The sequence below is a fragment of the Falco cherrug genome, chromosome 1 (genome assembly GCF_023634085.1).
Source record: "Falco cherrug isolate bFalChe1 chromosome 1, bFalChe1.pri, whole genome shotgun sequence".
NCBI classification, from domain to species: Eukaryota; Metazoa; Chordata; class Aves; order Falconiformes; family Falconidae; genus Falco; species Falco cherrug.
Window position 1 is genome coordinate 61,871,214 of NC_073697.1, and position 27,301 is coordinate 61,898,514.

A 27,301-nucleotide genomic window follows, 5' to 3' on the forward strand; every position below is an offset into this window, starting at 1 on the left:
AGATCAAAACCTAGCAGATGTTTAATGAAAGAGGGATCCATCAAGTTTTATTCACTACTTCACCAGCTCAAAAGATCATTAAACTATGGACTGGTGAGGGAAATGCGGTTGTACATTTACCTTGCACTTACACATTTGCCTAGACATCCCTTTGATTTGAGCTCCTCATAGTTCTTAGAAGTCAAGTTATATATCAGGAGGGAGTGTTGCAGGCAATGTCTACAGGATGGGGACTCTTGAGAACCTGTAACAGGGAAATGTCACAGGTTGTGATTGTCAGTCAGATGAACATGAGCTCCCGGTGCAGTACTATGACTGGAGAGCTTATTTCATCCTTGGTTGTATAACTAGAACATCAAGCAGAATCAGGGAAGTTATATTTCCTTTTTATATGTAGCTGGTTTTATATATACTTTATATATAGCTCTTAACCAATTTTGGTGTCCAGAAGATACTAAATATGTTGCTAAGTTGGGAAGAGTTTATAGAAAAATCACAAGAATAGTGAAGTATTACAAAAAAAAAAAATAGTTTAGATAGAAAGGCTGCAAGACTTCGTCATACTTAGCTTGTTAAGAAGAGAAAGGTAAGGTTTGATTGCAATCTGTAAGTAGCTATATGGGGAGTAAATTTTGGGAATTAATTTAGTACCATGGCGGAATTTTTGACATAAATAAATATCAGGGACCCACTGAAGAAGAAAATTAAGCAAACACACACTAGAAGTAAATCAGAAATGTAAGTATTAAGTCATTCTAATCCTTAATAAAACACTTCATCTTTGAGTTAAGATTGATGTATTGTTAGAAAATGTGTCAACATAGATAAGAGATTTACCAAAATTGCCGTCAGTGCTATGAAGAGGGAACTAACTTGCATAATGCTGTTCGGCTTCATATTCTACGACTCTTTTAAGGACACGAATAGTAGAAATACAAGGTATTATTATTTATTCATATTTATGTTTGTGTTTTAGATTTATGGATAACCTACAAACTGAGGTTCTAGAGATAGAATTTCTTTCCTACTCTAATGGGATGAACACCATCAGTGAGGAAGACTTTGCCCATATTCTTTTGAGGTATACAAATGTGGAAAATACATCAAGTTACCTGGAAAACATGCGCTGCAGGATTCCTGAAGAAAAGGTAATTGTTTAGCTAGAACAGCAGTGGGCCGCAGCATCCAGTCCCGGTGTCATCAAGATGAGAACATAGCCTTGTTGGACTGAATGAGATTCTGTCACTGAATTAACTACCACCAGGATTTTATTCGGATCATAAGCTGTGTCTCTCACATTTTTCAGATTACTTACTGAATAGAGGTAGAAGAGTAAATAGCGTGGACTTAGGTTCCATAGGATGTAGCTAGTGGTATTTTTGAAGTTTAGGTGACAAAGCTTTGTATTATATGACATTTCAATTTAAACTGCATAAACTGTAAGACTTGATAAAGAACAGTTTTCTAACAATGAAGCATTAAAAGAACTATTTTTCTTCTCTTTTGCACTGCCGCTGGAATAGCTCGTCCTCAGAAATAACCTTGACACCTCTTACAGAGTCGTTTTATAGTCTTAAGAACGGATCACTTGTATACAGTATATTATTAATGGCTGAAGAGATAGAAAAGATAATAAAAACAGTAAACGTCATGAGGTAGATAGTCCATTTGTTTCACAACAAATGAGTTGTCAGAAGTGTATCTGAGAGAAATGTAGTGGCAACTATGCATCATTGGAAATCAATAGGATAATGTTGAAAGGGATGTTTTGGATATACTCCTGTTTGTGTTTACAGAACGAGATCAGATTAATCTGTCCTGGAAATCGTAACTTTTTCAATAGCTATTTATTTTAATAGCATTGGCAGCAGAGTTTTGAAGAAAAGTAATAGATTGGTTTGGACAGGGTTTTTTTTGTTTTGTTGTTTGTTTTTGTGTTGGTTTTTTATTTGAGAAATTACATTGTCATTTCTACAAAGTAAGAGAAATCAGCTGACCCGATAGAAGCACATTCCGAAAATCAACAGTTTTCTCTTAAAATATCTGGATTATTTGATTCTTCCCATGGTTGTACAGCATTTAGGTCCACTGAGAGATAAATATAGCTGTGGAGTAGAAAGGGAAATCAGGGCTGTCTCTTTTGCACCAGTTTAGGTGTAAGATAAAGTGGTAATAACTGGGATCAGGGTTCCTGTGCAGTGACCCCTTCTGAGTTCCCAGGTGAGCCACTGAGGCGCTCAGTTCTAACTACTCTAAAAGGCATATGCAGCTTTCAATATTCAAAGCCAAGACAGTGCAACAGAAGTGGTATAAAGCCCTTTTGGCATGGTTCCCAGATGTTTTTTGTTTAGGGGTAAATCTGAAAAAGAAAAAAAACCAACAAACTTTGAGGCTTGTGTAACGACGACACAAGTATAACTTGGGTAACTGAAAAGTAATGACAGTTGTAGGTATAGAGAAATACTTCTTTGAATGGCAAAAATGAAGTCAATTAAGTAAATATAAATACAGACTTTCTTTTAAACCCAAAGAAGTATTCTTTGAAGTTCCTCTCTTAAGGCTTCCAATGCCACTGTTCGGATACAAGGTCTTTCACAGTAGTTCTTGGTCTCTGGTGGGACCACCAGCTAAAGCAAACTTCCACATAGAAGGCAGTCTCAGTTACTGGTTTGCTTATGGTGTGTTCTGGGACTATCCTGGCACTTGACCAGTGCCATATAGCTGTATGTCATATGCTATACCTCCATTAAGTAAAACAAGACATTGCCATTTTCCGTAGCTCCGTATCACTGGCTTGGTAAATGTGCTGTCAGTGGAAAAAGTAAACCCCTGTGACGTCTCTTGTGCTGGCCCCAGGCTTTTGAGAATGGGATTTTGCCTCTTTATTGCCATGGAGGTGGTGTTCATATGTTTGCACTTTGTTACACTTGTAATAACATTATAATTCAAAACCTACTCATTATTACAGTGGTATGCTGCAATACTAATACGAATCAGAGGATTCCATTTAGAAGAAAATTTAGTCTAGCCTGTCAAGTAATAGGCAGCTACTTTTGCAGTTGAAAATGTTAATCTTTTTTGGCGCTGTATGTAGAAGCCTCTAAAGCAACACGATGATCATTTGGTGTACTGAAGTCATGTTAAAATGTTCAGCTGGCAGGCTGCCTGCTCACAGGATGTTTTCCTCCCTTTACTAACTAGATGCCAAGCAGTGATTCACTTAAGCTGGCACATTGAATTACTACAAATAGCAGCTCCTAAAGAAAGTCTACGCATTCTAACAGCGTTGGTGCATTAATGTAACAGTTTTATTTGCTGTAGTAAAATATAATCTGTCCAAATAAATAAAAGTTGGCTTCCTTTTACATAGAAAAGAAATAGTTTCCAGTAGGAAAATTCTGGGTTATCTACACATAGATAATTTCCTATGTCAAAATGCAAAACATATGGCAAATTGATAAATGTTTTTACAATTACCAGTTGAACAGAATATGGTCCTAGGAAAGGAGAGGGACAGTAGAATGCTGTATGCCCAACTCTCTTTGAGTGTCATTTTGTCTGCCCTTCTGCCTCTTTTGTGTCCTTTGCTGGCTTTCCTTGAGAGGAAATGGTTACAGATGATTTCAGCAGAAGCTGTAGAAGTCTAAAATAAAGCCAGAGATCTTTTTCATTGCTAAAATGTTTTGGAATTTGTACAGTTTAGCCATGGACTGCAGGTGTGGCTCCTTTATTTCCCTGCTTCATCTCCAGTGTAAACTTGTGGCAGCAGTTTTCATCACAAGTAGAAACACAGAAGCACAAAGGCTTGTTTGTAGACCAGCAGTTCTCAGCCTTTCCTACACAAGGGCTACATTCCATCTAGACTGGTCATCTCCTGCCTAGTTACATGGAAGGAGCCAGGATTTTTGCAGTAGCCTGACCTCTTACAGTATCTCTCACATTCAGAAACTTCACAGACAAATTGGTGCAAATTAAGGATTTGTAAAGATTATTGTGAACTGAAAAATGGCAGCTCAAGACTTTGATGGCCATTTTCTGTTATTGCTGTTTTGCCATAGTACTGAGAGTCCTCACCAGGGGACTGAAGTTTCACTGATCTTGGTATTTCACAAATATATTACAAAAACCCCAGAGAGTTTTCAGTCTAAACAGTGCAAGAAACAGAACTTGGACTTAAAGTTTGATGTCATATTAGATGTCATAGGGCGGTGGTTTGGCTGGTGTCTATGAGAGTTTCCTCCCAATTGCAAAGGGTGAAACAGAGAATAAATATGCTTGTTGAGAAAAGCAATTCATGGTGGAGATATGTCAAGCTCTCCAATCAAACTGTTTAAAAATCTCAGCTAGAGCTTAGATAGGACCACATAAGCAGTGGTTTACACCTCAAGTGTCTGGAGGCCCATTAAAATCTTTTATTTTAACAATATTATATTGCTCTCCACATTTACCACACTGCTTGCTGTCTTATATGGGTTTGTGCCCAACCTCTGCCATTTTCTGCTCTGCCACAAACCTACGGTATATTCCGCCATACTGTGATGACTGTGTATATCTTGGAGGAGAGACATAGGTCAAGACTTCAGTTTGAACAGAAAGGCTCGCAGGCCTTTCTGTTATCTTCAGGTTTGTTTTCAGAGAGACATAATTCAATAGGACAAAAGGATAAAAACAGACACAAGAATAGCCACGAATGATAGTTAAGGGAGGCCAGGGAGATCAAGGTTTGACGAAAGAGTGCCATCCCATGTTCAGAATGGCTGACAGACCGTGGAGAATGAGATACAGGCAGTGGTCCTGGCTTAATTCAAAGTCTCTGTTTAAGGTCTCTTTCAAAATTGATTTAGAGGTAGTTATCAGGTCTTTGAATTTGTAGCTAAGATGAGAGAAAAGCAGAACAAGTAAGTATCTTTAAAGGAAGAAGAAAAAATAAGGCATTTTAACAACAGCATTTTCAGAGAAAATTTCTCACAAGATTCCCTGAAGTCTGGTTAAAATGCAAAAGGATTTTTTTAAAAAGCAGGACAAACCTTGCAATACCTGATACGTGGAGTATCAGCTGAAGAGACAGGTATCTAAATCTGGATATGTAAAAACTTCATCTTAAAGTAGAGGACTTAAGTTAGGTCATAACTTATATTTATGAATTCATTCAATGTATTTATGTGAGTGCACGTACTCACATATATATAATAGTGGTTTGCAGGTTTTCAATAGTAAGCATGCTCCAATATTCATGCAAACCTAGACTCTTACTCTCAATATTAACTGCTGTATCATAATAATCCTGGAATTCCTAAAGATTGCCTTAAGCAATGGAACAATATTTTTGACTGCTTTTTGGGTAAGAATTGCTATCCATTGCAGTGGCAAAGAGGGAAGACGTCTTGCATTCCTCAGGAGACTCCCAGTTCTTTACTTTATTGACTTTCAGTACAAATCTGTATTTTTTCAATGTGTGCAGTATCTATTCTTAATTGAAGTAGACATATGTAACTGCAAGGTGTATTTATTCAGTTGTCATCACTGCTGATAATTCTTACGGTGTGTATTCTTCTGTTTTTTAGGGTATCACGTTTGATGAGTTTAGATCATTTTTCCAATTCTTGAACAACCTAGAAGACTTCACAATTGCAATGCAAATGTATAATTTTGCAAGTCGTTCCATAGGTCAAGGTAAGTATTTATATTATTATAAAAATCTGTTGATAAAGATAGAGAACGGTTGACAAAAATACAAAATATTTTGTAATTCTAGTTTGGAGTTTTAGTGCCTCAGGTAAAATGCTAAAAAGCCTAGGGCTCCAGCTTTGAGAGGAGAAGGCTTGGTCATACTGTCAGAGATACAATAAAGCTTTACAAAGTCATGTAAGACGTGAATAAGCTGAATGCAGAATAGTTGATCACCAGATCCTACCATACAAGAGTCAAGAGGCACTAGATGACACCAATAAGAGATCAGTTTAAAGCAAACAAAAGCATTTATTTACACAGTGGGCATATAGAATCTGGCCTGCTACAAAGGCTGCAAGAAGGAAACGGTGTCTGAAGGTCCAAAGAGGGATTAGACAGATTGTTTTTAACAAATCAATAAGTGGGTACTGAAAGAACTAGGTAGGTGTGTACTGCCTAAAATCCTTAATACAACAGTTTACTTGCTTGGGGGCTGCAAGGTGAACAATATGTGAAGTGGTCAGACTTCTGTGCTCTCCTCAAGGAGCACCATCATGGGTCTGACACAGTAACACCAGCCTAGTGCTTCCTTACGTAGCCTTGCCGAAGCGGTATGCTGGCTTCTCTGCGCTCTGTTTCTTAGGTTCTGTTATGTGTCAATTGAGTCCATCAGTATATATATAACAATTTTAATTATAATATGATTTTCTAATTTTGTTATTGTAGTGTAGTATATGGACTGTTGTGTTGTGTAAAAGAGTTGACAGCAATTAAGCAGTATCATTTTATATCAGTTGAGAACTACTTGGTTTAGAACTGTGAAACAGTCCTAATTTTCACATTTTCTTATTTAGTGTTTAAATGTGAAAACTGAAGTTAAAAGTCGACTTGTATTTCATAATATGTTGTCTACAAAGTAGGATGAAATTTATATATTTTATTTTTTCTTCTGATGTCTTTTATGCAGATGAATTCAAACGTGCTGTGTATGTAGCCACAGGTGTGAAGCTTTCACCACATCTGGTGAACACAGTGTTCAAGATTTTTGATGTTGACAGAGATGACCAGTTGAGTTATAAAGAATTTATCGGCATTATGAAAGACAGACTCAATCGAGGGTTTAGGGTAAGGATTCTAATTTTTATAGTTATCTTAGTTGACTTTATTACTTACCACTACTTACTTCAGCACCTATAGCATGAGTAGGTTGCAAACCATCAGTGCATATGTTTAAAGAAATATGTTTTACAGAAATCTTGAAGCAGTCTGTAAGATAAATTGCTTCTCAAATTCTTGATTTTTTAATTAGAAATTAATACATAGAGGACATAATGTACCTTTGTAATACACAAACCAAAATGGAGATGAGAAATCCTCTGTATACTGTCATTTCTTCTGTATTGTGTGACTGATAGATTTGGCGTTAAGAATTTTAACAAGGGTAGCAATTATGTCCGGGTTGTTTGCAGGGAAAAGAGAGTTTGTCTCTCTCAAACTCGGACAGTTTAGTTAAGGGTCAGCCACTGGCTCTTCTAAAACTTATTTAAAATACCAAGTATTGATAAGGACTGTTGAAAAGAGTTGCAGCAGAAGATAGCTTTAATTTTCAAATGAAGAATTAGTGAAGTGGTGCTGAACAATGCTATGTTCTAGTTCAAAGCTGCTTTTGATAATTTAACCCTGTATCTAATATATTAAATTACAGTAAGGTAGAGGGCAGGAAATTACTTGCAGAAAATTTTCATAGGGAACAAGCTTGTAAATCACCCTTTGCCTTTTAGGTGAATGTATAGGCCTTGCTGCCCTCTTCAGGTTCTGTGTAGTACAGGGGAATTCTGTAATAGCAGAAAAAGTTTTAATGAAGAGTATAATCAATAAAAGACACATTTTTTTGTTCATACATCAGGTGTTAACATATTTAACTAAATGTAAAATAGTGTTCTTACTGACGACCTAATCACTTAGACATAAATCTTAAAGTGTATTATGGTTCCTAAATTCACATTTCAGTATGTTATTTCTGTAATGTAATTTTAGTCATTTTTAGTTAGCTTCCTATATATGATTTTAGAACTTTCTACTAAGTGGTGTTGAGTCTAATAGTTTACTTGTTATTTTTGTAGTATTATGATCCAACATAAAATGTGGATAACAACCACTGCATTTGTAACAACTTATTTCCTTGTTGGTCCTCAGTTCCTTTTATTATGGTGTGGGAATTTTGATTGTTTCATAACTGTTTCAAGATGTTCAGCTATATGTTTTAATTGTTTACTAATTGTAAGTGTGCAGTGTATGTTAATTTAACCAGAAAACAGTCTGCTTACTAAGTAATTCCTGTAAATGTATTACATGTTTCTATTTCACAAAATGCATGACAGAAATCTCATATAATCCTTAAGAATCTATATCATCCACCGCTATTCAGTCTTAGGCATGTATGTTTCTTTCGCCTAGGCCCCTATAAAATATGCCAGTGGACTGTAACAGAACCATAGAGAATAGCCGTGGATGTTTAGAAGAATAGCACCATCCTTAACAAACGATACATCTAGTTTTAATTAGATCTGTCTCCTGGATTGCATAGGAGATGGTCATGATTTGATCCTGTAAGTCAGTTACATTCAGACATGCCTACATGCAGACTTCTTAGATTATTCAGAAAAATGCATTCCCTTCACTAATCAATAGTATTCCAAGACAATTACATTACCACAAGAAAACACGTAAGAACTTTTTGCCCAGAACAAATTGGCAGAAAGTGTCATTCGTTGCTTTCTAATGTTTGTACTTTAAAAGTTACACAGTATTTGGTGTGGCTGAAATAAGTAAAAATTTACCTTCTTCCTGCTACAATGTGGAAGGCTCAAATGTTGTCTTGTGCTAAATCAAAACTAACAAATCACTAATCTTTTCTTTGTTAATTACTGTTTTGAATCCATATTAATATTTGGTCAGTTCCATTATACAGATAAAAGAACGTTATATGCAGTATTTTGTAGCAATATGGAAATTTTTGCCGTGAGAAATTTCAACCTATTTATAAAGTGTAAATGCCTGATTTTAATGCTAAGTATCCTACAATTAATGTCTGCCCAAATCAAATGTAGTCTCTTGATTATCACTCTAAAAACATCTAAAAATAACAGTTTAGAATAGGCCTATGATTTGAAGTGTGATTTTAAAATTAACATTGTATACTTAGTAATTCTGCTTTTTTAAAAGTTGTTTTACTAAAATGTTTGCCCAGAAGAATCTTTAGGGCATCACAGAGCTTGGTACTAGGACCGTATATTTTAGAAAAGGGAATTTTGTAGTTATATAATCTGACTAAAGCAAGCATATTTAAGAGCAAAGAATTACACAATTGCAGTGAAACTGGAGTTCTGAAAGGTCGGTCAGTACCTACCAGCTCTGTCCTATTTAAAAGCTTAGCTATAAAATCAGAAACTTGAGGTAGGGCAGGTACTACCCCTTAGAGGAATGTAATAAAAATACTCATTTTTAACTTTTATTTTAGATATGGTTTTGGAAAAGTAAATTTCCTAAAGAGTTTGTCAAATGGAATGTGTCTCCTTCTGGAACATGGTATTATAATCTGAAACCTTTTTTGGTTTTAATAATTTGAAACCAACTAGTATATTAAGCTGCCATCAAGTGGTCAGTCAGAGTATTACCATGAACTTACTAAAATGTGCAGACATGAAAAGCTTTATTATTGCTTGCTGTTTGGTTTAAAATAGTTATTTCCTTTTTTTTAAAAAATATATATATATATATATATAAGAACATTCTCTTTCCTATATAAATTCCATTTTTAAACTGAAATATTTGGAACTTAATGACTAAATGATAAACATTTTACCTAGTACACACTATACTGTATCTTCTAGCTATTCGTCACTTAAAGCCATTTTTTTGTAATTTCATGGTACTGTTGTCTTATGCGTACTTCTGGCTGCCTTCACATGTCGTCTGCATCTGCGCACTTCTCCATCTTCTGCTCCACAGGGCTACAAACCTATACAGAGGTATACTACTTTCAAATCCTGCGTGAGGAAGGAGCTCTATAGCAGATAAATGACGGTATGTGTTAGCTGCCCAGTCTGAGTGTGCTGGCATGCTTACAGGAATGGCTGAATGTTAAATTGTCGCTGCTTTGCTTCCCGTTCCAAAGATTCAGCAATAGGTTACCTGACTGTGAGCAACATAGTAGCTCGAAGTGTCATGTTGTGACTTTGACAAGCAGTAGAATTTTATTCTGGAGTTGGCAACGGCTGACTCACACTGTCACTGTTTTGTACGCCAGCTGCAATTTTGTGCTGTGTTTGAAACAAGGAAAAGTTCTCTTTCATGGTTTCTGTTGCTGTTTTCTGTCTGTCCTGTGACCACTTTTCAGATAATTTCTCAGGTACCTATAGCTAGTAAATACTTGCCAATGAAGACTCTAGAGGCAGATTTTTCTTCCTGAGATGCTGTTCGTAACTTGATTCTACTTTGATTTATACAGTTACAGTTTTGAAAAAAATAACACATTTTTTGCTTGATTAATGCTATACCAGCAATTTTCAAAAATTGGCACTGTTGCCGATGCTACCATGGCTGTTGCTGTGTATCCACTACATGAATATTCATTCTTACAATTAGATCGTACTGTGGGTTTCAGTGTAAAAACTGGGGTGTGCGTATTCTGTAGCCGTATTGTGGAACTGTTTGTCACACGGTGGACACAGCAGAAATGCGTTCGTAGATGTTTCTGTTCTTACGTAGGGCAAGAGCTTGCGATTTGAGGTTTTGGTGCCAGCACTTTTTCCTGTTTATATTTATATAGCGGTTGCCACAAAGGCTGTTAATGGCTAATGTAGGTCCCAGGTGTATTACTTTGCAGAGGGGAGGAACAAAGAAATATACACCATGACAAACAAGTCCCCATGGCCAGTGGTCTGGTATGAGGACTCCATGGGGCAGCCAGCACATCTCATGCTCCTGAGCCAGGAGGGTTGACTGTCATTCCCCCACTGTTTTTAATTCTGAGGCACAATATGAAGCTGAGATTTTTTTTGTTGAATAACTCAATGCCTCCCTACATTATCATATTGCCCTCTGACCTTCTGAATCCTCTTTCCTATCATATGCTTCTTTGAGCACTTGTATGCCACTGAGCATGCTGGGCCTCTGGTTTTAATCTTTCTTCCCTAATTCTGAAAGAGCCTGGCAGGAAAGCAAAGTGAAGAAACTTGGATCCTGTTTATCTGGAGTGATGGCTGCCTTCCAGCAACAGTGTGAAATCTAAGGCTGTAAGGAAGAGAGGTGGGGTGCCTTCCCCAGGGGTGGCAGCCCACCAGCTCTTCATCCTGACTGATGTTTTTCTTTTGTAGACCCCTGTGCAAGACCAGTAAGGGAGAGGGAATATATCTAAACAATTGACCTGTTCCTGTGGCACAACATGTCAAGTATCACAAACTGTGTTCTTTGGAACTTTTCAGACCATGTTTTTTCAGTGAAGTGTCACATCTGTTGAACAGGCTGGTTCTTTGAAATTTAGCAGTAAAGATGGCTTAGGGCATGTCCAGGCTTATGCAGCCAATTTGTCCTCCCTGAAAGAAGACAAGAGTTCTGTTTGATCTGCATATGATTTTCTCATACATATAACATTTAGCAGCCATAGGATTATTTATTTATTATTTTGATTAACTCTTAACTTTTTTTTAATTATACTTTATAAGTATAATCCAAATCCTGAAGTATTATACTAATGTGTGAGGAACAGAACAGGTAATTTGATCTTAACAAAGCACCTGGTTTCTCCACTTGATTAGTGGAAAGTGTTAATGGTTAATGAAATAGTTAAACAACATTTTAGTAATCTAACTCACCAGTCACATAAGAGGAAAATCACGGCTTTAGATCAATTTTATGTAACTTCACCTCTTTGAAACTTCTGCGTCTTAAAGCTTCCTTTCTTTTTTTTCCTGTGTCTTTTTAAAAATCATTTTTAGCAGTACTTTGTCTTTTTGTCCCCACCAATTCTGCCACAACCTACTTTGTGGTTGCGTATCAAATATTGTTTAAACCGTAAACTTTTCAAGATATGGAACAGCTCTTCCAGAAAACTGGCAAAATGCTACACAGTCATGATGCTTCCCTAATAATTTCAGTGCAGGGTAAGTGATCAAGTGAAACAAAATGCAGTGACACAAAAGAATCCAATATCTAATTATCAAGCCTAATAAAATTAGCTTGGTGGCAGAAAGAGAGACTGTGGTAAAACCGTCAAGTTGACACACATCGACACCTTGGCAGAGATCTGAATTCAGGCAGTAAATTAATTAATTCATATATTGAGATGGTGTAAACTGGGAAAAAAAATAAGATTTTGTTCACTCTGAATAAAGTCTTTCTAATGAAAAAAAAATTAAAATTTAAATTAAATTCAAGTATGTGTACACCATGTGCTGGGAGGCAGAGAAACCAGGTTAGTCCTCAGTGCGTAGACTTGGCTACAGGCAGCCTCACTGACATAGCGTAGAGGTTGCTGGTTATTTACGCTGCTCTTCGTTCCACGTGAAGTTCCTGAATACTTCAGAAATGCTTCTTGTACCTAAACTTGCTTGTGTAGGTCTGTGTCAACTGTTTCCGGTGCACTGAAGAATAAATACAGTGTAAGCCTCATATAGATATATATATAAAATTCCCCTTTTCCCTGCAAACACATTAGTCAGCTGCTGCTCTTCACCTGAGCAACTGCCTCTTGTTTCTTTGGCATGAATTACAGTGACATATCCCTTTGTTAGCTATTCAGAGTTCCTTTTTGTGCAAAAAAATTATTTACATTATTTCTTCAGATTTGTTGTAAACTTCTATTAAAGTTTGTTGCAAGTGTCGGTTAATGGAAATGGAAACTTTAGCCAAAATACATGTGAAGTGATTTGGAGTTAGTTACTGTGGAGGAGAACAGAAATAGTTATGTCTTTGCCATACAGAGAGGAGTAAAAGTGGATTTATATAATTCTAAAAAGAACTATTTTCCACTTAGTTTATAAATTGAAAAGATAATAAAAATTGAATAATTGGATAACTGAAATTGAACAACTTCAGTTGGGTAGTGAAATTTCAGTCTGATGTACAAAGAAACACAGAAATGTACGTGAAATGCAAAAATCTGCTGCAACTACATCCCAAAGTTAGGTGCAGTACAATTACTATTGGTTTTATTTGTTCCAAATATGAATGTACAGATCATTGTGCTTTGATACGCTTTCTGTGGTGAACTTAGAACTCTGATGAAAGAGATTAAGATACTTGGCATACGTACCGCAGGTTATACCGTACTTTGAATCTGCGGCCTGAAAAGGGATAAACAGCACGTCGTGCTGTACGTTACCTATCTCTAAATTGCACTAAAGAAATTTACTATAGCCTTATAATAAATAACGAAAATCTGTCCTTGGGGAACAACTGTACAAGCTGTGTGTGGTCCAAACAGCTGGCAGTGTTCTTGGAGAGCTTGGCTTTCAGCAGGGCTCTCCGGAGCTGCAGGGCACACAGCCCGACCCGGCAGCAGCAGGTACTGCTTTGCGCACACTGCAGGGAGAAGAGAAAAGAGCACACGTTCGAGAGCCGCCTCGCAGAGCTAACGCTGCTTCGAAAGCCTTGTGGAAGGGTTATCTAGGAAATGTCTAACAAAGCCCTTTCAGAATTAATTTCTGAAAAGGGATCCTAGAGACCAATTCAGGAGGGGTTCGAGTCCATCTGAAAGTACTGGTTGCTAAACTATTTGTGTGCACAGGAGTTAGACAATTAAGCTATGATTCTGATTTTGTTGACTTCTAAAGTGTTGAATGTAATTATTATGTCACAAATGTACATCTAGAGATTTAAGTTGGATGTCCCAGTAATTTCTTGAAAATCATACGATTTTTGCATTAAAAGAACTGTTTTCTAGGTGTTCTGAGGTTTGTGGGTTTTCTAAATTTCTGATTAAAGGTTTTTAGGAAGTAATAGTTAATAGTTAAAACCAGTATCTTGGGACTGATTGAGGAAGGAAATTTCATTTTGAGAAAGACGTGAAAGACTCAGGCATAGATTCTGAACCTCATTTCCAACCATGTTCCAGCAATACGTTGCTGTCTTCTGTAAATATTTCATTCATTCATCCATGTGAGAGAGTAAATTTGTCATGTAGTATAATTTTGAAAGCTTTTAATTTCCATACTGTGAGCTTTAGTTCACAGCAGTTGAACCCATCTATCATAAGAGATAGCTTTGAAAAAAAAAAGCAGAGGCTGTTGCTGACTAATTGAAAAGACTGTTGCGTACCTCTCTAAAGCAGATAAAGTGTGGAGTGTGTGACAGGTATGCCTTAGTGACTCACAAAAATAATTGGAAATTACAGAACCCAGACTTTTGATCCTAAACCTGTCTAGAACCTTAAAAACATGCCTGGATACAGTGAGAGGAAAATGTTCCAGTGAAATGTGAAAGCATTGCGGAGTTGTGGACACAATGTTCTTTCTATGGATTTGGTACACTGAGAATAGATACAACAATGCATACATTGGAAATAAGTGGATGAACAGTTAATATACTTCAGTTTTTCTTTTAATGATTTTCATGAACATTTCTCTCAACATGTTTCATAAAAAAGAAATGCATATCTTAAAGCACTGGTTAATCAACTGAATGTGCTTTAGCTAAATAATGCAATGCATTTTGCAAGTAATGCGTTTTTTTCGTAAGATTGACTATAAATCTCAAATTAAGCATTCATGTAAGTATTGTTTCTAGTACTTCATTTAAAGTGTGGATTATATACTGGTGTGGATTAGATTGTTTTCTGAGTATTTACAACCTCTCTATAAGATTCTGTGCTTTTTAATTATACAAGATGAGTGATAAGAATAAATGGATGTAGGCTTCACTAATGGTTGGGTTTAATGTACTGCAGTGTTGCGGTATTTTAACATCCTCACTCGATTCAACCGAAACAAGCTGTCAGGCAATTTCTCACCCTGTGTCCTGGTTTCAGCTGGGATAGAGTTCATTTTCTTCCTAGTAGCTGGTATAGTCTTGTGGATTGGATTTAGATTGAGATTAATGTTGGTAAGACACTGATGTTTTTAGTTGTCACTGAGCAGTGCTCACACAGTCTCAAGGGCTTCTCTGCCCGTCGCCCCAGCCCAGCAGCAAGCAGGCTGGGGGGGCACAAGGAGCTGGGAGGCGGCACAGTCGGGACAGCTGACCCCAGCTGTCAAAGGGATATTCCATACCATAAGGCGCCATGCTCAGTATATAAATTAGGGGGAAAGCTGGCCGTGGGCTGTTCCTCAGGAACTGGTTGAGCATCGGTCGGCATCACTTCTTTTGTATATTTTAATTCTTTTCTTGTTATTGCTATTATTGTTATCGTTATCCCTTCTTTCTCTGTCCTATTAAACTCTTTTTATCTCAACTCCCAAATTTTACTTTTTTTTCCTTCCCTGATCCTCTCCCCCATCCCACTGGGGGCGGGGGGGAGGGGGAGCAGTCAGCTGCGTGGTCTTTAGCTGCCTGCCAGGTTAAACCACAACGCCTTGACACTGTAACTGCTTGCCTCCAGGTACTGGGCTTCAGTTGTAATCCATCTTAGAAATTAAAATTACTTCTAAATGCTTCTGATTTACCTATAGAAATTATAATTCCAGTTCCTCCCTTAGCTTCTTGCCCCAGCTGCTCTAATACTTAGTCTCTCTCCATCTTTCTATACTTACTATCAAAATAGGCTTGTGAAGTTAGGAACAGTGGAAGAAATAATGAGATCCAGTGGTAACTACAGATAATGAATCTCCCAGTATGAATCTAGTGAATCTCCCAGGCCAGCCCGTGGTTAGTATTCCTCTCCGTTCAAGGGGCACTTCCTAACATCACTGAACTACAGTGCAGTTTAGAATTAAGGTAACCTGGTATAAAGAAGCTTTCATATCATCTGCCCTTATTGAGTTTGGCTTTTGCCAAAGCCTCAGTTTCATGAACATCAATATTTCTATGCTTTTTATTTCATGTTTTAGGTGAACTTTTTAGTACAGTGTCAACTCAAAGGGGCAAGAAACAAAACTAGAGAGAGCAGGACATACCTGAAAAAAAGATAAAATCCTTTCTTGCAGCTTTTAATATAAATAAGCTATTTGTTGAATGCTAATTGTGTGCTATGAGGTGAAATACAGTTTGCGCACTTAACCTGTGTATGGATTTATAACCTTCATTTTACAAAAGTATTTCTGAGCTATAGAAGTACTTGATCTTTCATGATTTTAATACTAAAACATACACCTAGTGTGTATGAATCTGAGTAAAATTTAAAGTAGTTTTAAGGAATTTAGTGAATGATGTATTTTTTCCAATTGTGTATGTTTTTCACTTTTAACAGGAGACTCCGAAGTATGGTTGGAAGGAATATTATTCTTGTGTGATGACTGTAACCAGTGAACATCTCAGAGATCTATGGAAGCAATTCCGGAGACGAGATACACTGAGATGAAGGAAGAAGGATTATCTGCACTGGAGGGAACTGTTTATCCCTATGAATTCTTAATGAAGAACAAACTAAACCAGGTGAATTGTGTATCTTCCATCTGCAATAGAAAACACGGGACTTCTTTTCCACTTAGTGTAGTGAACATCAACTCTTACAGCTGCTTTTCAGTATGTATTTTATTTAAATGACAAACTAATTATCACCTGATTGGCAAAAGCGGTTTTTTTTAAGAATACATTTTGAATATTATTTTTTACTATTTCGAGATGTTTGTCATTTAAAGCAAAACAAAAATTAGGTTTACACTTATTAAGTAGGCAAACATTTTGGCAATTAAGAGAAACTGCCTGCATCATCAATAGAACTGTGAATTTGCTTTCAGAAGAGCACTAATAAAAGTTTGTGCTAAATTGGGAATGAGAATACACTAAGTAGCTTAACAATTATATACAAGTTCAATGGACAAATTAAACTCTTAGAAACATTGTTTTAAAAAGAATAAAGCTGTTAAGGTTATAATGTGAATGATAGGTATTTACCTAGGAAAGGTACTGTATGGACTATAAAGTTCAGATTCTCCCAAGTCTTACTATTATGTTTATTAATTTTTCTTTGAAGAGAATAGCACAGATTTTAAGATGTCTTACAAGCAGTATGTCAAAGGAAAGTCAAATTGTTTGAATTCATTTTAAGTAAAACACACTTTGTAATATTTATTATAAATTTTATCACCATGCATATAAATTCACTGATATGTTTCTGGTAGAATAAAACTTCATGTGTTTCTTGTGAACAGTGCCCTTTTATATGAAGTGGCACTGAGTAGAAATTATAGTTGCCTAATTTTTTACTCTGGAATGTAGTATCTGAAAAATAGTTAAATAACGTGTTTGTGTCAAACAAAAAAGCAAAACAAAACACAAATGCATGCAGCAGTATAAAGCAACACTCACTAAGTAATATTATTTGAATATTACACATCAAGTATTGGACATAAGTTAGGCGTTGCAAAGGTTTCAGAGACTACAGGCAATCGGTAGCCCCTATGCCCTTTCATGCCATGCAGAGTCACTGCAACAGTGGTAAGGACACTGTTACATTAATTTTCCATATCCTCTAATTTTTTTCTTTGCTGTTCAGTAGCAGTGTTTTTCCTTACTCGGTTGCAAGACTGTTGTTAGGTGGTATGAATTAAACCCAAACAAACATGAACACATACTTCTTGTATCCTTCTTGGAAAGGTTCACTGGGCATTAAGTAAGTTTGTATCTATTTAGGAACAAGCTGTGCCTTGAAATATTTATAGCTGAATACACACACACACGCTAATGTCAATAAATCGCTATCTGAAAGGCAAATATTTGGTGGAGTCAGACAATTAAAATGGAACTAAAATAATAGCTTTAAATCTTTATTACTCTAAATACATGAAAGCAAACTTTTCAAAATTGTATTTAGTGCACATGATGCTCAAATACCATCTTCTTTCACATGTGAGTAGAAAAGATGTATAGTATCTAAGTACACCTAAGTTTAGAAATGCTTGATCTATAATGAGATTCATCTCTGCTAACAAATGAAAACAAAACGTGAAGGAAGCTCTTTTTTAAGAAATTCCACACTGGGAATTTTAGAAAAAATGTGTGGCTTTTATCTGAGAAAAAGCCAGTTCAGAAAGTTTTTGAAGGATGCTACTTCGTTTAATACTTCATGATAAATACTTAGGAAATTTCCACCTTGATGTCCTTAAACGACTTACAACAAGAAAAGTCAAATAAATTGGGATAAAGGTTCTTGAATTGACACAACAGAACATGGGTAAGCTGCAATCCCTGTGTGATCATTTAGGGAATCAATTGTATTTAATGTATCGTCTTGGTACGCAGAATTGTCTCACTGCTTCTTGTCAGCATATGCAAAACTCAGTTTGCTACTTCAGTGATGGAGGTCAAAAAAAGGGAAGAAAAGCTAGGGAACTACTGAAGGGGTTCCTGTCCTTCCTCTTCATTCGCTACTGCCCACTCACGGTGATCCTGTCCTGGGAGGAAGCAGTACCATCATCATTTTGCTCCTCCCCTGCCCTAGGCAATAGTGCACTTTGCTTTTATGGCTGGCTTGAGACAATTTTATCATTTTTCTATGTATTTCATAACTGTAGTCACTTAATATAAAATAGAATGTGAAAGTGTCAGATTAGTTTTTAAAAGTATTTTCTCATGTTTAATAATAAGTTATTTAATATAAATATGAATATATGCATATAATATTGTTATTTCAAAATAAATGCAGTTGAAACTAGTTTTCTTTGCAGTGTATGTCACTCATTCTTTTTTTTCATATAAAAATCTTTTTTTGCATAACATGAATGTACAAGTGCTTTGAATTAGAGCATCTCACCATCACAAAAAAATAGACTCGTTTGCTTCTTTTGGTCATTTCTATAGATAGCTTTGCTTTTCTGCCACAGAATTCTGCATAAAAGAGCTAGAAGTGCAAGGACAGACAGGTGAAAACAAGGCAGGGTAATGGGGCATGCCATCTGCTATAGAGGCACCCCTCGGATAGGCAGCAGTTACTGTGCTCAATAAAACCGTATTCAAAATCTGCCAGATTCTTGGTAACAAAAAAAAAGTGTGTGGGCTGCACCTAAATTTTGTGAAAAAGTTGCATAAATGAAGGATTTTTTAAAAATAGTCTCTTGTTCTCTTCTGTAAGTTAACAAAACTCTTAATAATGTAAGAAGATACTCAGAGGATGCTTAGGAACTGCCCACTGATGCCCAGACCAGCTGTAAATTGTGATAAAATGGTAACTATTAAACCTACAGCTTTGGGTAACTTCGTGATACTAACGAACTTTTGTGTGATCTCTGATGAATTACTAGTTCCTGGGAGAATATCCTGTACTGCAAGCGGCTCCCTGCTAATCTTCTGATTTTTAAGATCACAGTGGCAATTTCCCTCCTTACACATTTTGGCAGTAAGTCAATATAAATTACTTCCACTGCAGATTCTTGTGTTGTATGACATGGAAATGTACCAGCCTGAAGAAAAAGGAATGCTATTTAACAGTGACTTGCAACATATTGATGGTTATGCTGCCTGGTTTCTATAGTTACTTGATCTCTTCCACCTAAATATCAGAATAAGGATGCATTGAAATAAAATGGGAAAAAAAATTATAGAGGAATTATATATTTAATCACTTTGATTAGACATTGCATAATATCCTTTATGTAACAATGTGTCTTGCTCTCTTGTCCCACTGAGGCCACTTTCAAGACAGTTTCTAGCTAAAGAACACCAGACTAATATTTGCAGAAGGAAAAGAATCAGACCACAAGCTCACTATTAAAAAATCAATCTGAACCTAAATTTGTAGCAATACCAAGTTTGGACTCCCCTTAAAACCAAGCCAAAATAATACGAATATTTTTAAATATATGTGAGGTCTGAACGTACAGTATTTTTCCCTGTATCTGAAAATCCATGAAAGCATTTGGCACCCTGAAACTGTCAGCAGATGGTGCCCTTGGATATATTACATTCTTTTTCCTACACACACAATTAAATACATAAGGGTGTGCTTTAATCTTGAATGGGTAATGTTAATTTTTACTACTAGTTTGACTTACAAATTCCTCCCACAGAGGAACATTATTATTAGCTAGGAGTGTTCCATAAAAATGTTAGTACCTGCTTGAAAATATTAGTATAAAATACCTAATTTTGATATATATGCACGTTCATAGAAACAGCAACATATTAAATGTATTTTAATTTTAGTAATATGTTTCTGTTTACTCAGTATAATCAAATAAACCATTACTCCTTAGGGTTTTTTTTAGAAGTACACAGAGCTGAGTTACCTATTTATATGTCCTCTATAATTTAAACATAAATGAAATTAAATTAAATCAATATCATTGAAAAGGAACTTTTCCAGTTCCTGATTCATAGCTATCCACTGCAAGTAACTTCATTTACACTTTTCTTCTGACAATACATTTATAATCCTTCTCCTTTTTAAGCAGCCATACCTGTATGCCATGTTTTTTTCAATAAGTAGTTTTACTGTTAAGTGCATTTAGGTTATTTGCCTAAGGTTGTATGTTCTGGTTTAAAACAATGAACTTTAACTCGCTCTAACCCTGATGCAGAAGCTGCAATCTAGATTCAAATGAGTGTAGTGCTATAAAAATAAGCTTTAATTATATTCAAATCTCTGCAATAAAATATGAAGTCTGAAGTTAATCACCTAGGCTGTCCAAAAAAAATGCATGCAGAGAATTGCATGAGATCCAGAAATGCCACAAACTGTTTTAAATTGGCAAACTAGCAAGTTAACCAGGACATCGTAAGCCGTTGCTCCTGGGAGCTGTGCATTCTCACGTGCTTTCTTTCATGGCCAGTAGCATGTCTGTGAAGGGGGGTGAGACGGCTCAGTTAGACAGGAACACAGCCAAAAACCTCACACACGTAGTACAGATGTGATTCAATGAAAACAGCTCCCCATTACAAAAGTGCTGTGGACAGCGCATGAGAAGGGGTGGAAATACATCGTCTTTCTCTGGTACTGTGAATCTTGCATCCTTTTCTGTATCCTTTCATAATGAGAGTGGACAAATTTCCAGGACTGGCTTACAGATTGGCAATTAAAACACTTCCATGGGAAGTGGAAAGAAATGAACTGTGGCTGCTGCTGCACTTTGTGCACAAAGACACACTCTGAGGATCCCCAGCAATAGAAAGCATGAACATGGGCAGGTAGATCATCCCTGGACAATGGCCAAACCTAGATGTATGACCAAGGCACTGAGCGGCTCAGCTCTGTTAAGGCATTTCAAGGCATTAGCTGTAAAAGAGGGTTTACATGATCTAAAAAACCACCCAGGTTGTTGGACTGAGGGTTTTACATTTAGATGCCTGCTTTTGGAGTCAACCATTAAGCCACATAACTTCGGCACCAAAGGGCAGAAAGCCCAGGATTGGTGCACAGAGCATGGGACATCACCAGGCGAGATAAGGTTTCTTACATACAGCTCTTTAGGGGCTTTCTGCTCCAGGGATCATGATTTTTTGCCTAAGCAGAGGCATGCCTTGGGGCACTGTACAGATCTCCATTGCACCAGAACTAGTACTGGTTTGATTTCCCATGTTTCCCACCTTAAGTGACAAAAGGGGAAGCAGCAGTGGAATTAAAACTCTTAAGATTAATATATCTGGTGAAAAAACAACACAATGAAAAAGTTACTGCTGAAAGTGACAATAAAGTGGGTGGATAATGAGCCCAAATAGGACTTTAAACAGCTTCCCTGAAGGCAGACTGATAAATACAGTACTGTATCAATCCAGGGGTAGCAACCAGGAAGTTCCAGGCAGGACATTGTTACTTGAAGAGGAGCTAAATGAGCCTCTCCTGTGGAGAACCAGGCAAATTTCCATACTGTGGAAAAGTAAAAACAAAAAAAAAACAAACCAAAAACAAGCATACAACAACAGTTAGGTTTGGGTATGCAAACAGTTGCAAATAATTAAGTATCTAGTTAGGGTGAAGGGAGAGCAAAAGGATGAGTATGGCTGGGCCAGCCCTTCAATTAAAATACATCTGCCAGCTAGGCTGGGACTGGAGATGGTACTAAGCTGCTCGTTTTCATGTAGCTGGGAGCCACAAACTATACACAGATGGTACTTGACTCCAGCTGGGATGCAACATCTATTTTCTAAGTGGTATCACGCCAGAGTTGTTGCAGAGAGTTTTCTTTTTCTGTGTGTGGTAAGTGTGGTCCAACATCCAAACATTCTGGAGAGAAGCAAGCGGTGTGGTCACTGTGAAGGTCAGGGAGCATCCCTCTAGAGCCACTGGTTCACCTAATTAGCGCCGTATGCCTGTTTGTCTGTGTCTACATGTATGCTTGTTTCTAGCTGCTGGTCTGTGTATTGCCCTTGTGTGAGAGAGCAACTATTTATACTCCTGGTGTACTGTCCCTCCTCCTCTTGCCGCTCCACTGAATTTGCGGGATGTGGTGGGGGAGAAAGTATTCCACCATATCAGATTGCCTGCGCAGAGGAGGAGATGTTCAGAATCTGTAAGTTCCAAGTGCCTAGTCTGAAAAATACTTCTTAAATTAAGACCATTTTTCATTCGTGTTTATTTATCATTCACTGTATTCTGCATATATGTACTTTGGGATTTTTTTAATAGTCCAGATAATGAAAGAAATACTGTGCTTAAAATGATCAGAAGGTTATTATGATAGTATAAAATGAATCATGCTTTATAATTTTCAAACTACTCTAGTACAGTAAATCCAAGACATCTTAAAATGATGTAACAACACAAAGACTTACTTTTCCACAGTCAGTTGCCGTAACGGTAGCCTTATGAGCTCAGAGTAATTTTATAGCTGAAGTGTAATGAGCTAGATACACATAGAGTATTTCCAGTTACTGATCATAACCTATGAATGGACAGTAAACGTGAACATTTCTGGCCAGCCTTGGATATTAAATCCGCAAGAGGCTAGATGAATGCTAAAGTAATTCCTTGACAAATGCTGTCTTAACTGCAGTACTGTGGTATTCAGTTCGCTGCACATTAAGGAGAACACTGCTATTTTCATAATTGCTTTTCTTTTGTTTCTTTTGTGACTCATTTTACTTTTTTATTCTTATTGTTTTGAAATTTTATGACCTTTCAAACTGGTACAAAACTGAGCTCCAAAGAGACTCACTGTGCTAGATTATAGGTAACAGTTTTTCTCTGCCATATGTTAAACATCCTCACTTTAAATTTCCTTCCATTTTGCAACTGTTATTTTATGAGGTTGATTATCAGGAACTGTTTGTCACATCTTAAGAAAATACATTCAAGAAATCTGTGTAACTTCATTAGACGTGTGTGAACCTTCTACTACTGTTTACTAACATCAGATTTCCTATTAGTTCCTTACTTCTTAAATGCACCAAAATGCTCTTAACTGCTACCCGTATACAGTGAGCACTGTGGAAATGCAGCAGCATCTGACTATAAGTAGCAAAGAACTTTTGATGTCAGCAATTAGAACTACAATTTAAAGGTAGTTCAACAAAGCAGAGCCCCCTGGACTTGCACAGGGGGAGTTTTTAATTAGGACTGCATGCTAGGGTACCGAGATGCTTTCCTTCAGAAAGAGGCGCTATTTCCACTCTCCACTTCTGTATCTGAACCCAGCTGGAATCTAACTGTCAGCACATGTGGAAGGAGAGAGCACCTGCTTTGTTAACCAGCATCTGATCAAGAACCTTGTCAAGTGGAATGATGAGGAGAAGGGAGGAAGCCAAACATGCAGAGGCACAAATCCAAGCAAACAATGCTCAGAGAGACAACAACAGGGAACAGCCCTGGTCAGCCAGACTGATCAATAAGGGTATGTGGAGCAGCAGGATGCTTGTTTCAGCCAGATCAGCTGGACAAAGACCTTATCAAAATGCAGGGAGCACCAAGCTGGACCAGCTGGTGAGTACGGGACCACTGAGCAGGTAAGAGGGCCGGGGATTCAGGCAGAGGTGTCAGACAGCCAAGGAGGCTGTGCCTATACTCGGGGATGTGCAACTGCATGTGTACTTGTGAGCACAGAGAGGAGGGGGTGTGTGCGTGGTTTCACTAGTGTACCTCCGCCCTGACAGCTGAAGGGGAGAAAGGGACTTGGCTGTTGGTACTTGAGTGAGTCCTGTATGTAGGTGCTGTTCAAGTTGGCACTGGTTGAGCAGGAAAGCAGCAGCCACATCCAACAGCCTGGGATGGAGACACCAGGTCCCAGGCTGGGCTCCAGCTGCCTGGCAAGAGGATGCCTGGCCCCAGAGCTGCAGGTGGCAGCCCCTTCTTGTAACATCCCTTTTCGCTACCTAGGTCACAGAACCTGAGACAGAAAATAGTCAGACATGGTAATGTTAGAAGTACCCATATGGATTCCAGGAAAGACACTTAAAAAATAAAATCCACCAGCAACACCTTGCATATACCTTGTCTGAGGGGAAAAGCTGAGTGGTTCTGCTTATGACAAGAACATTTTGTTTTGATCTGCCAAACACTCAAGCCTCCTCCTCAAACCCCAGCTACCTTTAGCCCAGCTTCTGACAAGAAAAGCCTGTAAATAACCTTTGTTTCCTCTTTTTCTTGTGAACATTTCATACAAACATCAATAAACTCTGCCCCAGATAACCTCTCTCATTGTTGAGAGAGGCTGCCCCCGTACAGTCATTTGGGAAATCTGTCCATGAATGGTTTAGATCATCCCAGAATTTATTTCTGCCATAATGCGATGATCCTTTGAATATGCTTGCTCTTGAGGTTTTTTTGCTGTTACGTAAAATTTCTGCAGGTCATACCACAGAGAGAGGAAGAAAGGCACAGAAGGAAAGGGTCTCTCATGACCCATCTGGACAGTGATAAGAGTCGTGGAGGGAATAGCAAAGAACTGTGGGCACGAAGGCGAGCTAGAGAGCCCATGTCCATGGGGAAAAGCCACAAGCTCAAGAGGACAGAGGGATTCTTTAGAGCTCTCTGACCAAGGGGTGCTCCAAGGTAATTGGGAGCATCAGTCAAGGCAGGCTCTTTTGTCCCAACTAAATTAAAGTGAGGTTTGGCTGTTTATTTCACTAAACAGGCTAATTTTGAACCAGAATGACAATGATTTGGGGACTCTGGTAAACAGTATGCTGTAATTATCATTAATGTAATTATTAGCATACTAAATAAGAAAATTCTGATTATTGTGACATCTTAGCAGTGAGAAGAAGGTGGTAGTGGTCATGGGAAAGTTAGAAAGCTGGACTACACAAGCTCATTTCCATGAAGGGGTAATAAAAAGCCTCTGACCAGAAATTTTATGATATAATTTGAGGTCTTAGTAACACACGATTTTTTTTTATTCTCACCTCTCTGGCAAACTGCCACCTCTCTATATACATAATTTGTATAATAGCTATTATTTCAAATAATTAATTACTATACTAAAGAGTTTTCTCTAACTTCTACTATGTTTACCTGGCATGTGTAGTCGTTAATAAGCCCCATATCACATACAGCATTTTAAAATGGTTTATAGGAGAAAGATTTTCATAGCCCCCAGGTGCGATGCAAAACCTACATCCTTATATGTACAGCATCCAGCTGCTAACTTCTCATGGTACAGCCAAGTATCCCTGGAAACACACAACAAGTTAGATGCGTTATCCTTTGTATCTGAGAGAAGTCACTGTCAGCTGTTTCCAAATAAGTGAGAAAAGCCATCAAATGAACTCAATTGCCTTCTTTTCACTTTTGCCAGTAAAGCACAGGGTATGCATTCAGGCAGCAGTAATCTTGTTCCTTATACTTTTAAAGTCTGTTTTGAATAACCTTTAAATGCTCTATTAAAATGTTGGCCTTAGCAGTGACTTGCATAATTAATTAAGGTAAAATAAAGTGCTTTTATTGTCTATGTCATGTTGGGTTTGGTCCTTTCCTCTTGTTTTATGAAATACAGTATGCAGGAATATCAGATCTCTTTTTTAAAGCACCATTCACAGTATCTCCACCTTTTTAACGTATAATATGTAATTCCCCATTATGCAGAATCTTAAGCTATTACAGTCCAATCTTTCTATGGCATATTTCATTTGTTTCTCTTCTATAATAGCTATACGTTGCAGAGATGTTTCACTGAGCCATTCACGGTGATATATTTTCTTGCATAGGCGAAGATGATTTACTGCCATGGGCTATGTAATATTCCTCTCAATACATCACTCTCTATTGCTCATTCACCCGGTTCACCGTGCCTAACGGAAGTTCCTCAGCCTAAACTTACAATAATGAGGGGCGCATGATTCTGTGTTACAGAAAAATGCTGCAGCCATATGGTCAACTTCTTTTTCCCTCTCTTCAATAAACATGCTAGCAACTCCGCTTCATACTGTGGAACCTGGCAGCACACCTACTACCGTTTTAGTCATATTTTCCGGTTTGTTGGGTTGTTGGGGTTTTTTTCTCCTCTCTCACAGCTTGTTTCTTAACCAACAGCAGTCGTACGCCTTCCAGGTTGTGATTACTTTGCTCCATGTGTAGTCTCCCATGTGAGATACTACACAAGCCTTTTTTCAAAGTCTAAACACATTTTAATCAACCAGCTCCGTCCTACCTGCCACGCTGCTGTTGCTCCCAGAGATGAGCAGATTGCAGCAATGCTGCGGCCGCGCTCGGCATTTCTAATTCTGGAAGGATAATTGAGCAACAATTTTGGTGTACATCCTGCAACGTGCTCTGGGTTTACTACATTTCACAAACGTTTCATTACCGCAACATAATGCCTTTTCGGGAAAGAGTGAGTCAGCACAGCCCCACGCCGCTGTCCCTTGGCCCGACACCCGCGGGGCGCAGGCCCGGCCGCCGCGGCCCGCAGCGCTCTCGGTGCCTTACGCCGTCGCTCTGAAGCAGTGTTTGCAGGCGGGGCAGCACTTATCTTAGCCAAGTGTGCCGAGGCCTTTCCCGGGGCGGCTGGGTGCCGCCGCCCCGTGCCGGAGGGAAGGAACCGGGCGGCTCCCGCCCCGCCACACACCGGCGCTGCCGCACGTGCCTCGGGGCGCTCCGTGGCGGGCGGCGCTGCCCCTCGGCGGCGGCTCCTCAGGCCCCTCAGCCCCGCCACGGCGGGGGCGAGCGCGGCCCCTCTCACGGCCGCGCAGGCTGCCGGAGCGCCCCTGCCCCGCGGCCCCACCTCGAGGGGACGCTGCGGCCGCTCGGGCGGCCCTTCCCCCCGGCCTACCCCTGCCCTGCCCTGCCCTGCCCGGGGGGAGCGGCGGGCGGGCGGTGGGAGGAGCGGCCCTGCCGGAGAGCCCTGTCAGCGCGGGAGGGAGGGACCGGGGCGGGCTCCGGCGGGGTGCGCGGCCGGAGCCCGGGCACCCGGAGCGAGCGGCCGGGATGCGGTGCGGGAAGATGGCGGCGGCGCCGCCGCCAGCCGGGGCGGCGGGCGACTGGGGCGGCGTGCGGCGGCGCTGCCAGCGGCTGCTCTACTGGGTGCCGGTGCTCTTCATCTCCAGCATCCTCTGCTGGTCCTACTACGCTTATGTCACCCAGCTCTGCCTGCGTGAGTGCCGCCGC

At 38.7% G+C, this 27,301-nt stretch overlaps 2 protein-coding genes across 10 annotated transcripts in view; both read left to right on the plus strand.

Annotated features, from left to right (window-relative positions):
- MICU3 (mitochondrial calcium uptake family member 3) overlaps window positions 1–18,787 on the plus strand; it is a 57,692-nt gene extending 38,905 nt beyond the window's left edge. For 4 of the 8 annotated variants that reach the window (XM_055703235.1, XM_055703217.1, XM_055703245.1 and 1 more), the window contains 5 exons: window positions 977–1,148; window positions 5,565–5,673; window positions 6,638–6,795; window positions 9,682–9,756; window positions 16,076–18,787. In XM_055703235.1, coding sequence (XP_055559210.1) covers window positions 977–1,148; window positions 5,565–5,673; window positions 6,638–6,795; window positions 9,682–9,750 — 508 coding nt within the window. In that variant the 3' untranslated portion in view covers window positions 9,751–9,756; window positions 16,076–18,787. The remainder of the gene's footprint in view (window positions 1–976; window positions 1,149–5,564; window positions 5,674–6,637; window positions 6,796–9,681; window positions 9,757–16,075) is intronic. The other 4 variants (XM_055703221.1, XM_055703207.1, XM_055703198.1 and 1 more) reach the window with 1 other exon arrangement.
- An 8,275-nt stretch (window positions 18,788–27,062) lies between these two features.
- ZDHHC2 (zinc finger DHHC-type palmitoyltransferase 2) overlaps window positions 27,063–27,301 on the plus strand; it is a 35,801-nt gene continuing 35,562 nt past the window's right edge. For both annotated transcript variants that reach the window (XM_055722857.1, XM_055722866.1), the window contains exon 1: window positions 27,063–27,287. In XM_055722857.1, coding sequence (XP_055578832.1) covers window positions 27,122–27,287 — 166 coding nt within the window. In that variant the 5' untranslated portion in view covers window positions 27,063–27,121. The remainder of the gene's footprint in view (window positions 27,288–27,301) is intronic.